Source organism: Bombyx mori, chromosome 16 (assembly GCF_030269925.1).
Source record: "Bombyx mori chromosome 16, ASM3026992v2".
NCBI classification, from domain to species: domain Eukaryota; kingdom Metazoa; phylum Arthropoda; class Insecta; order Lepidoptera; family Bombycidae; genus Bombyx; species Bombyx mori.
In genome coordinates, this window is record NC_085122.1 from 12,511,380 (window position 1) to 12,524,378 (window position 12,999).

Consider the following 12,999-nt stretch of genomic DNA (forward strand, 5'->3'; position numbering starts at 1 on the left):
CAGAATTTCTGTAAATTAAAAGGTTGTTTGGAAGAGATCGCTTTTAGCGATAAGACCGCCTATTGTACAAATGTATCTGCTTTTTGACTGTTTTTTGAATGCAAATTGTGTTTTGGTATACAATAAAGTGTATTTATTCTCTCTTCTCCAGGTGTTGACGATCTGCTGGTGGAAGACGGAGAGCATTACCTGTTCTGGTACAAGAAGCTGTAAACGAAATGTAATTGTTGTCATCTCTTGATGAAAAGGTGAAGAACAACAGCAGAGATGAGACGATAAACTGTGTACTTTAGAGTTTACCTTAAAACTATCTGAACCTTAGAACTGTTTCGAAATTAGAATTCATTTTTATACTAAAATCTTATAGTGTTCCTTAATTAAATAATTTGTATTACTTCATCTGTTTTAAAGTTGGTAACATTGTTTTTCACCAGCGCATCTTATTAATTTCTGGTCAGCATCTTCATCTAGTTCTTATAAGTGTAATTTTGTAGTGTGGCTAACACGAGAACTAAAATTCATATTTTATCGTTACCTATATGTAGCAAAATAATAAAGACTTTACAATTTTCAGATTCGATGATTTTTAGTATTAATTAGAGAGAATTATGGGGTGGCCAGCCACGGTCGGAGGTAGCTAGACTGGATGGACTCACACTGAATTCGAAATGGTAAATTATTACTGCATACCATTTCGTCTCGGTTGAAAGTTATTGCGTACTTGAGACCTTAGAACTTATATCTCAAGGTGGGTGACGCATTTACGTTGTAGATGTCTATTGGCTCTAGTAACCACTTAACACCAGATGTGACAATCCGTTATGCTCCCGTAAAATGCAAGCCGTGGATTGACAGTGTTAATAAAAATCAAAATAACGCGACCCCTCTCTCTATTATATTACATTATTTTATGATTTTAATATTACAAAGTTAAAATATCTCCGACACCAGTTAATTGTAGTCGTAAAATACATGATCTTAGCGCACAAATTGAATTGAACATTTCTGCTAATTAAAAACCTATATATAGTAATGTTAACTTGTATTTTATATCTGTATTTTCAAAGAGTGAATTTTCAGTACTTTACCAATAATAATACCACATTGTAAGTTCAGCACTGGTAATAGGAAAAAGCGAAATCATGTGGTCAAAGTCTGAATTCGACCAAGAATGCTATACTGTTTTGCAGTAGTAATAGATAGAGTAATTACTGTATGCGCGCGAGTTCATGTCCATCGGGGCCAGAGCGCGGGGGGCAGCTCGCCCCACCTTCGCCCGCCTCCCCGCATTCGACTGACATCTGACGGTTGTGACGCGCGCTTATCAATATCATAATTTAAGCTAACGCTATTGTGTTATTTAACCATGACTACTCCGCTTCCAACAAGTTCAGATAGAAAAAAACCTACTGAAAAACGATAGATACTAATTCCGACTCTGATCTATCGGTTGTCTTTTCATTTGATAGTGATTGAATTGGAACTTAAAGAATATTTTTCTCTATTAGAAATAAACAAGTAATTACTTATCACATTTATTTTATTTCATAAATTGCAAAATTACCTTAAGTTACATTAAACCAAATTGACAGCTGATGACTAAATCGGTAGTTATTATCGACATTACCATAATTAAATAGGTCACAGCACTACCGCATTCGTCAGGATGGACATGAACTCGCGCGCCTACAGTACCTATGCTGGCTATACGCCCGAGTATCATTAGAGTTAAAACCAGGCTGAGACTTCTAAGACTGTGAGTTACCTGAAAACTATTCAATTAACTTAAACCCGCTTACCTAATCCCGAGCTGAAAATCACTTTTGGAAATACATTCTTTATAAATTAAACGTTATATTAAAATAATCAATGGAATATCCTATGTAAACATGCAGTACAGAGTCCGGTATACCTATTTGCCTGGTCGGGTATTTATTTAAATTAGTAGCTTAGTACTTCAGTTTAAGGGTATTGTCTTGATTGGAATGCTCTAGAAACTTTGGTCGATAACGTGAGTACTCTATGCGACATGAAATTTTTTATATGTGAATATGAAAAAAAAAATTGAATATTATCTTTAAAAACAACATTCTATATCAACCATATTTAAATATCAACTGAAAGCGTTGTATTTTTGTTAATTTACTTACGAGCGAAACCTAATCACGCTCCGTTGTGACTATATAGTAATTACTAATCGTATTAAAGACATAGATTTCTTGAAACCGAGCAGTTTACGTCATATAACATTTGTTAATTAAGTTCGTTAAGTACTGGTACCAACTTATCAGAGTCAGATGAATGGCTTAGTAAAGCTTAAACAATGCTCGTAACGAAATTAAATTTTTATAACAATAGATTACAGTAAAACACACTAAAAACTTGGAAAGGCCTCTGAGCCATTAGTCATCCCTCAGTCATAAAGAAAACTAAAATCATACAAAAAATGAGAACACGCAATGTATAATCTCACGCAAATCTTGGAAGTTTTTTTAGCTATTTATAAAGAGAGTATAAGGAAAGGAAGAATTCTTAGTGAAAATTCCGACGTATTTGTTGTGTGTAATTAAAAATGCATGCGAAAAACTATCTTCTATTAATACACGTCCGAATCAGGCCGGACCGACGTGGAGAAATCGACAAATAAAAAAAACAAAAGATTCACTTTCTTAATTTTATAAGTTTTTTTTTATTGCCTTTGTAGGCAGACGAGCATACGGCCCACCTGATGGTGAGTGGTTACCGTCGCCCATGGACTTCAGCAATGCCAAGGGCAGAGCCAAGCCGTTGCCTACCGCTTAATACTCTCCACAAGCCTCGTTTGAAGAAGGACATGTCATAGCGCTCGGGAAACACCGTGGAGGGGAGCTCATTCCATAGCCGGATGGTATGTGGCAAAAAAGACCTCTGGAAACGCACCGTGGATGACCGCAGTGGCTCCAGGTAGTATGGATGAACTCTACTCCGGTGGCGGGCGGTGCGATGGTAAAAACGAGATGTCGGTATCATCTCGAACAATTCCTCAGAGCACTCCCCATGGAACATGCGGTACAAATTACAGAGGGAACCGAAGTCCCTCCGCAGACCCAGAGGCTCCAAGTAATCTCTCGATCATTTTCTTTTACCGGATTCTGTACAACATGTGATAGTAATTAGCCATATGTAATCGATAACTCACCTACGACATACCAAAGATTTCACTTCACCATCAAAAACTATATATGTACATACATTTTTTACTGTCGCAGTGATTTGTTTAAAATAATGTGTCATATGATATTTAAACGACTATTAGGAACGGATCGCAGGCGGTACGTTGGTAAAAACGAGATGTTTGGATCATATTATCATCTCGTTTGTGTCACTTATGCTATTTTTGCATTCCGAAACTTTTAAAATAATTAAATCTTTTAGTTTTCCCACGACAATCGGTGATAACAGTAATACGAATAAGAACGAAATAATCTCTTAGCATTGTATTTTCTTTGCTATAGTTTGATATTTCTAAAAATAAAACACAATCATTCATTCAAAAACGAATTATGAATTTGAGAGATCATTTCATTATTCAATAAGCTGAGCAAGACACGTTATTTTACACAAATACTTTTCCTATCAAACTCTATAAGATTAGTTCTTGTTTACTTAAATATAATTAGCATTGTTATTATAACATTTAAACGTTATTATAAAATAGCATTCTAAACGTTAACGGCAACCAATACTCAATGTTATTTTACAAATTAATAAGAGCTCTCGCTTGACACGATTCTAGCAACACTATCGTAGTGAATAGTAAGGATTATTTTGGCAACTACGAGAAATATGTCAGCTATTGCTAATAAACAAATAATGTTATTTAAAATGGATTAGCCTTAGTACCTACGCAAAAATAGGCCCTATGACTCAGAAGGTCGCATTGAATACCTGATTTTGTATTCTACCTATTCGCAGATAGCTTAAAAGTTACGGCCGGACGGGAAATACCTGATTTAACCCAATACAGTACCTAAGCCCTAGTATATTGAGGGAACAGATGAAATAGCTCACAACCATTATCTAGTCTTTTCTTTTTTAATTTTGTTGCAATTTGAAAACAGCACATACGTTTTTATATTTATTAGGAAAGTTTTATTGGAACGAAGTTCCTTATCGCGCGTTGTGAAAGGGGGCTAGACGGAAAAAATTCTTACGAAAAGTTGTCACGACACTTTTTAGATCCGTCATTCTGACCAATCAACGTGTAGGCGCTTATCGCGTGACATTGCTCGTATCCGATTGGTCCGCGTAATGAGTACAGTTTCTCGAGATAGCGTTTCAACAATAGTAATTTAGTTCATAGTATTGTTTTTTTCTTGTTCATAATGCCGTAATTTATTATAATAACTTTAAAAAAAAATTACAATTCCTTCACTAATTAATCGAAAGGAACTTCGTTCCATCCGGGTGTCCCTTGACACCTCTGAAGTTTTTATTTCACATTTATTAATATCAAAACATAAAGTTTCTTGTTCAAGTACTTTTAAATCGTTATAACTTCACCGCTGTTGGTTGTGTTTAAGTAAAATATATTCGTTGCAATACTTATAAGTATTTACTAAAGGTAAAGTAACATGATATTGACTGCACTGCTAGGTATATCTCATTCCAACATTTATATTAGCTGTTAAGATCAGTACATGTTAGTTCTTTAGACATTTTTCTGGTTTAGATTTGCGTTAGTGAAAGGAAGCGTAAGATTGTCTTTTATTTGTAATATACCTAATATAAGTTGATTCACTAAGGAAACTGTTATGAAACTCTTAATGACAATATTTTATTTTGGTAAATTATGTTTCTGTGTTGAAACATAATTTTAAAAAAAGTTGCCTATAAGAGGACTTCTAGGCAGCATTTTACTATCTCGATAACAGCCGAAGAAAGAACCCACCTGATGCTAAGTGCTCATCGTCGCTGGTGGACACTGGTAATGCTGTAACACAGCCAGGCTACCGCTAAACAAAAATAACCGCTTTCGAATTGAAAATTAAATAATAATGTATTTTAATGATTCAATTATCGGTTCTTTGTCACGTAAAGATTGTGAGACAGGTAAATGGGTTAAAGTATTCATGAACCAAACCTATTAATTATAGTGTGCTTCGTGCGAGTTTATTAACGTTCTCGATAGCGTAAAAGTTAACTCAGATTTGTATGCATTTGGAACAGCGCTTCCAGCGGCAAACGTAGGCAAACGTTCCAACTCCTAACAGATGTGAGTTAACTTTTACGCTATCGAGAACGTTAAAAAACTGGCACTAAGCACACCGACTTATAAACGTTTAGCCAAAAACTTTAATTCCGTAAAACAAACATACGTAATTTGGATGCTAACGTTACTTTCACTAACTCAAAATGAAGTTGTCGTTCGTAGGCAAGATGTTATCTGGAATGTAATTAAAGTACTATTAAATTCTTTAGTACGAGACTGAGCGACCGACTCGCTATCTTAAAATAGCAATTCGATGTAATTTGATGAATGATTCTTAATAAATTATTAAAAATAATAATTAGTTGTTTTGAATTTAGTAAATCTATATCATAGTACATAGTATAAAACAAAGTCGCTTTCTCTGTCCCTATATCCTGGTAGTTTTCCAATTACAGCACAAGAGCGCATTATTCGGCATAATGCTCAACGTTGAATGTTCCAACTATAGCAACGCTTTGCACAATCGAGCACTCGCGTGATACTCGCAATCGATACCGACTCAGTGACAGAAAATTGACAAGTGTTTTTTCTTTAAGTTGGCATTGATCGAAATTTTGTTTATATTATCGTTTGTAACTAGTCAGGTCATAAGTATTGTCACACAGTAAAAACTTTTCTTTTAGAATACTAACCACAAAAAAGTTTATTGGATTCGAATTTCGAATTGTTCATGAAAATAAAAATGTATACTTTTAGAATTTTACACATTTTTAAATATGGAGTGGACGCTTAAAGAAGACCGTGTTGCAGTTATTGCGTTGCATCGTTGCGGTTACGCGCCAATTCAAATTTTTAACATACTGAAAAATTTGAATATAACCCAAAAGATTCGTTTATCGTACCATCAAACGATACAATGAAGACTCTAGTGTAGATGACAGGTCAAGAAGTGGTCGCCCTCGGTCTGTTAGGACTCCAGCAGTGATAAAAGCTGTGAAGGCGCGAATTCAAAGAAATCCCAAACGTAAGCAGAAACTGTTGGCCTTCAGATGGGGTTAAGCAGAACCACGGTGAAAAGGGTGTTAAATGAAGACTTAGGGCTTCGGGCATATCGAAGAAAAACAGGACATCGTTTGAATGCTCGCCTAATGGACCTGAGACTGAAGAGATGCCGCGCTTTGTTGAAGCGGTACGCGGAAAAAAAATATCAGGAAATCCTTTTTTGGGATGAAAAAAATTTTACCGTAGAAGAGAACTACAACAAACAAAATGATAAGGTGTACGCACACAGTAGTGAAGAAGCGAGCAACCGTATTCCGCGTGTCCAACGAGGTCATTTTCCATCCTCGCTCATGGTATGGTTGGGAGTTTCTTATTGGGGCTTACTAGAGGTACATTTTTGTGAGAAAGGTGTAAAAACGAATGCAGTTGTGTATCAAAATACAGTCCTGACGAACCTTGTGGAACCTGTTTCTCATACCACGTTCAATAACAGGCACTGGGTATTCCAACAAGATTCGGCGCCAGCTCATAGAGCGAAGAGCACACAAGACTGGCTGGCGGCGCGTGAAATCGACTTCATCCGGCACGAAGACTGGCCCTCCTCCAGTCCAGATTTGAATCCGTTAGATTACAAGATATGGCAACACTTGGAGGAAAAGGCGTGCTCAAAGCCTCATCCCAATTTGGAGTCACTCAAGACATCCTTGATTAAGGCAGCCGCCGATATTGACATGGACCTCATTCGTGCTGCGATAGACGACTGGCCGCGCAGATTGAAGGCCTGTACTCAAAATCACGGAGGTCATTTTGAATAAACTTTAGTGTCATAAGAATCTATGTTTTGTTTGTTAAATTCATTTTGGTATATGAATGATTACATAATGAATAAACTTGTTTCAATTATTTTACATGTGACAGAATTTATGACCTGACTAGGTAATATTATTTAATGTTGAAAAAAATTGTAAGGCTTTCGTTTCGTCGTAGTTTCTTAGAAATAATCAATGTTAATTAAAACTGTGCTAACTTAGCGCACTCTGCTGATGCATTTGAAAACTAATTCACGTTCCAATTAAGCTTCAGCATAATTCGGCATTGTGCGTCACTGAGTCGCATTATGCTCTGTAATTGGAAAACTACCCCTATGTATGCTTAAATCTTTAAAACTACGCAACGGATTTTGATGAGGTTTTTTTTAATAGATAGAGTGATTGAAGAGGAAGTTTTATATGTATAATAACATCTATTAAATATTGGAGAAATACTGTTATTTTTGAGGTTTCTAATGTGATGTCGTAAATAATCTATTTTTGGAAGTCGTCGTGGCCTAAAGGATAAGACGTCCGGTGGATACGTTTTGAGCGATGCACCGGTGTTCGAATCCCGCGGGCGGGTACCAATTTGTCTAATGAAATACGTACTCAACAAATGTTCACGATTGACTTCCACGGTGAAGGAATAATAACATCGTGCAATAAAAATCAAACCCGCAAAATTATAATTTGCGTAATTACTGGTGGTAGGACCTCTTGTGAGTCCGCACGGGTAGGTACCACCACCCCGCCTATTTCTGCCGTGAAGCAGTAATGCGTTTCGGTTTGAAGGGTAAAGCAGCCGTTGTAACTATACTGAGACCTTAGAACTTATATCTCAAGGTGGGTGGCGCATTTACGTTGTAGATGTCTATGGGCTCCAGTAACCACTTAACACCAGGTGAGCTGTAAGCTCGTCCGCCCATCTAAGCAATAAAAAGAAAAAAAAACGCTCGACGAAAGGATCATAAATAGGCGTCAATTGACTGCTATAACTACCTGCTCAAAGATTTCGGTTGCCGCAGCCAGTCTGCCTAGTGCGCGGGAACCTTAAAAAGCGTACAATCTGAGTCAGTCGGCTCCTCATAATATTTCACATTAATAAAAAAAAAGTGCACAAGCAAAAATAAACTTTACTACAATTAGTCAAAACTCGTGTTTCCCCCGTCATAAAAATCTGCTCTTCTCTCAGAGCCGGTCCGTGTGAACGGACCCTTATACATCGTGATGATTATGGCCTCCGACAGTCGACTACATCCCGCAATGAATTTACACAACAATGAACGTTAATATTGAACTAGAGGTACCGCAGTAGTCGAAATTCGACTATAATTAACTGGAATTGTAAGTTTGTAAATTATTATGATTGTATTTTATACTTCTATAATCACAAATATCGCCAAGACCACACTATAAAAAATATTAACAAAGACAAACAATATTTAATCTATTCTCAATTTGACAACAGACGTCAAGAACAAAAGTTTGACAATAAATAGTATGCATGCGTGTGTGCGTCAAATACGTGCGGTATGTAGTGTGTGTAATGTTTTTTTATTGATTTAATGTATCTTTTATGCATTATTTAAAAAAAATATTAGCATTGTGCACTTTTTCTCTATATTCTCTATAAGTGTGAAAATTTCATACTCCTCCGTCCGCGCAATTTTCGTAAAAAGGGATACAAAGTTTTTGCTTCACGTATTAATATATAGATAAATAAAAAGCAACAATAATTACAAGTTTTATTGTGCGATATACTGTATCGAGTGTCAAATATAAATTACATTACAAATTGTATTATGCATAACTCATTAAAAAAAAAATACAAAAAAATTATCGATTGTAAAAAATAATCGTAATCATTTAATTTCGTCGATACAATAAAAATTGTAAATCTACATAATCGAACACATTATATACGTAATGTATAAAAATAATTATTATTTTATAAACAACCTTTGCATACGGATATACAAGTCACAACGATCACAAAAATCAACATCAGTTAATTAAAACGTCTTGCATCTCACTCTGCCTCGGTGACGTCATCGGAAGCTATAAAATACACTATGCGTTTTTAGCAAAAATAACTTTAATATCCACGCACGTATGGTTTCTTTCTCTTTCTCTCGGGACCTCGACCTCAACACTATTGCCTCAACACTTACTGGGTGTATCAATTTTGCAATACGATCGCATTTAAATTCTTGCAATACATTTAAAACAATTACAATTCGAATTGTTCAATTTCCTTCTAATATCGAGATTTATCAATTTCAATAAATAATAATTAAGTAGATATGATAATTAATTTTTAGATTTGGCTAAAGGACCTGTTAGATCTGTCTGATTAAATCAAGTTAACTTCACATAAAAAAACATTACCTATATAATATTAAGATTATATTATATAGTATTAGTACATACCAATAAGTTACCTTAAATCACTGCCCAATTTTCAAACACTTCATATAATTATGAATAGAAAAACAAAAAAAAACAAAAAACAACCCGTCACCTGTTTCAATAGAATACGTTTTTATAAAACTACCCTTCTTACTGGTAAAAAAAAAACTTTGTTTCTTTCAAAGCTAGTTGAAATGTCGAAATAAAGCGAAGTTTGACAGAATTTAGTGTTTTTCAACAAATAAACAATAATTTTTCATCCATTCAAATAATTCTAAGCACTGTCGATTAATGAGAAACCTTTCATATCTGGCGGCGGTGGTTTCAGATAAAAGGGGACCTTAAAATGATTACTTAAGTAATGGATTACGTTCTCGAACAGCGCCCCTAGCGGCAAACGTAGGCAAACGTTCCAACTCCATACAAATCTGAGTTAACTTTTACGTTATCGAGAACGTTAAAAAACTCGCACTAAGCACACGAGAGACGTAGCCGCTACCCACCTGGAGGAATCACTTCTAATTCGTCGGCTTATTGCAAGAACTCATTAACTGCAAAAAATCACTAAATGCGTTTTTATCTATAATGGGCTCATTTTTGCATATTCTACAAAATGCAAAAACACGCTAATTTCTAGCTGGCCAATTTTAGCCGTTACGTCTTTGGTAGAAAATTGATAATTGCAACTTTGGAAGTCAGCCATTTACAAAGATTCACTAAGCAGCACTAGTTATTTTTATTAAATGGATAATTATTTGAAAACAGCATACATTACATTACAGAACTCATTTTCAGCATCTAATTAATTTTATCATAACAATGTAGTATAATATAACTTAAAATTGTATTTCGATAAAATTCATTATTTACATTTAGTTAGTTTCTGTAATGAATCATTTCATCAGAAATGCACAATAAGTAATCTTAATGATTTTTATCGATATTAATATAATATAAATCATAATAATAAGATTTCCATAAAATCATTTATTCTTTTTCATTATTTTTTCCATTTTGTTGATGGTATGATTTTAATAAGTTAACATCGATTAAAAGAACATAGTAACTTCTTGCAGGCTACGTGGTACCTCGGTTGTAGTTTAGTGAGTTATAATTTAGGGTTTGGTGAAATGCGACAAAACAGCTTGTCTAGGGAACACGGGGCATAAGACGAACCCGACGAACGCGGGTGAGGGTGGGTTTACGCGGGACGAAAGAGTACTGCCTCGCTTGCTCAGTTTGCGGCGAGATACGTTGATTACCACGCCTGTTATAGAAGTTAATGATTTCTGAAAAAAATGCAACGAAATAAATGTTTCAAACAAGGACGAGGAAGCAAGATGTTGGAGCAATTGAAGTTCCGAACAACCTATTACTGGTGGTAGGACCTCTTGTGAGTCCGCACGGGAAGGTACCACCGCCTCGCCTATTTCTGCCGTGAAGCAGTAATGCGTTTCGGTTTGAAGGGTGGGGCAGCCGTTGTGACTATACTGAGACCTTAGAACTTGTATCTCAAGGTGTGTGGCGCATTTGCGTTGTAGATGTCTATGTGCTCCAGTAACCACTTAACACCAGGTGGGCTGCAAGGCCATCCACACATCTAAGCAATAAATAAAAAACCTAGCAAGCAAACACCTGACCTACAATAGCATCATTCTTTCCACGAGTGTAGAAGACGTTAAATTATACACTGGAGAACGGGCAACATTGTTCTCTGAGAATCATACCAATGGACTACGTTTGCCAACTTGTATTTACTGATAGGATGGTTGGTATGGCGTACGGAAAGCCCGTACAAGTTGGTACCACCATCGAAGCGAAGCAGCATACGGAACAATTTAGATTTAGATTTCGGGTCTCAATATGGGTGGTGGCATTCACGTTGAGATCTCTATGAGCTGCAGTCATCACTGTAACACCAGACAGGCTTTTTTATATATTTTTAGGATTGAAGGATTACTGGTGGCCCGGAGGCCTTTCCAGATTCACCAGGACATGTGGGCTATCAAAGGCCCAGCTAAGAGGGGTGGGATTTGCTAACAGCTGTCCGTGCGCCTCCGAAAAAGACCTAACAACTCAAGATCGGAATCGCGACCCGCTGAGAAGATCCGGCGAGAAACTCAGCGAGCTGATGCAAAAACGTAATCAGTTTCTGTTATGCTTAATGCTATACTTAGTTCAAGTTACCCACCTTGAGGTGATTGAACATAAGTATTTAGAATTGGGCCATACACAGAATAATAATATGGAGGTCGATAATATGCATAGTTCTATCGAGAATCAAATGCGTCTTATGCCAATTTTTTCTATGATAGACCTCTGTAATGTTTTAAGATTGACTAGATCGAACAGAAAGCTAAACAAGAAAAAAACAGCAAAGAAGCCGTATGAACCTATGAGCCACTCTGATATCTTGAACCTAAAAGAGTTGAGAAACAAATTAATGTATAATAAGTCAAACCGGCCTAACATTGTTCAATATAGGTATGACTACGTTTCCAATTTTAAGGACCTAGCCTGCAGAGCTACAGCATTGGTATAATAATATACCTGATAAAGAAGGTCCAAATTATCTTAATGAAGAAGAAACCTCTGATACAGTTTTTTTAACCTAGCTCTTTTTTATTTGTTTTATGTTTTTGTATGGTGTTTAACCTCAGTTCCTAATTTTCATTAAAAAATACATGATTGAATGAATACATGATTGATTGACTAACAGGGAGAAGAAAATAATTTTTAGTTTATTATTGAAGTCATCCTGGCCTAAAAGATAAGACGTCCGATGCATTCGTATCTAGCGATGCATCGGTGTTCGAATCCAGCAGGCGGGTACCAATTTTTCTGATGAAATGCGTACTTAACAAAATATGTTTACGATCTACTTCCACGGTGAAGGAATAATATCGTGTAATAAAAATCAAACTCGCATAATTATAATTTGCGTAATTACTGGTGGTAACACCTCTAGTGAGTCCGTACGGGTGGGTACCACAACCCCGCCTATTTCGGCCGAGAAGCAGTAATACGTTTCGGCTTCAAGGGTGGGGCAGCCGTTGTGACCATACTGATACCTTAGAACTTATATCTCAAGGTGGGTGGCGCATTTACGTTGTAGATGTCTATGGGCTCCAGTGACCACTTAACACCAGGTGGGCTGTGAACTCGTACACCCATCTGAGCAATAAAATAAAATAATATTATGAAAAACTTTTGAGACTGCGAAGTTGTCGTGAGTACTTGGCAATATTAGCTATTGCAAGTTCTTACGTCAACTGTTATGAAAAAAATGTTTTTGATTATTATGTTATTATTCGTTTTTGTTTATTTCAATAAGGTTTGATAAGTATTTTGTTGTTTTATTTTAATTTAAGAAATAATTAATTCACATATAAAACCGACTTACGGTAGCAAGAAGTCATTAACTTTTAGTTTTAGTTTATAAATAATATATAATGTTATATAACTACCGACTCTCACTTGTTTTAATTAATATATATATTAAGCAATCCAAAACATTCAATTTTTCTCACAGTAATTATGTATGAAGGATAATATGGGCTAATCAACATAACCACTAACTAATTC

The 12,999-nt window shown here is 35.8% G+C and overlaps 1 protein-coding gene across 1 annotated transcript in view; it reads left to right on the top strand.

Annotated features, from left to right (window-relative positions):
- Positions 1 to 5,549, top strand: part of LOC101739811 (uncharacterized protein CG3556) — a 100,088-nt gene extending 94,539 nt beyond the window's left edge. Inside the window, exon 10 of the mRNA XM_012697046.4 lies at positions 152 to 5,549. Within this exon, the coding sequence (XP_012552500.1) occupies positions 152 to 213 (62 nt within the window). The 3' untranslated portion in view covers positions 214 to 5,549. The remainder of the gene's footprint in view (positions 1 to 151) is intronic.
- The last annotated feature ends 7,450 nt before the right edge of the window (positions 5,550 to 12,999 follow it).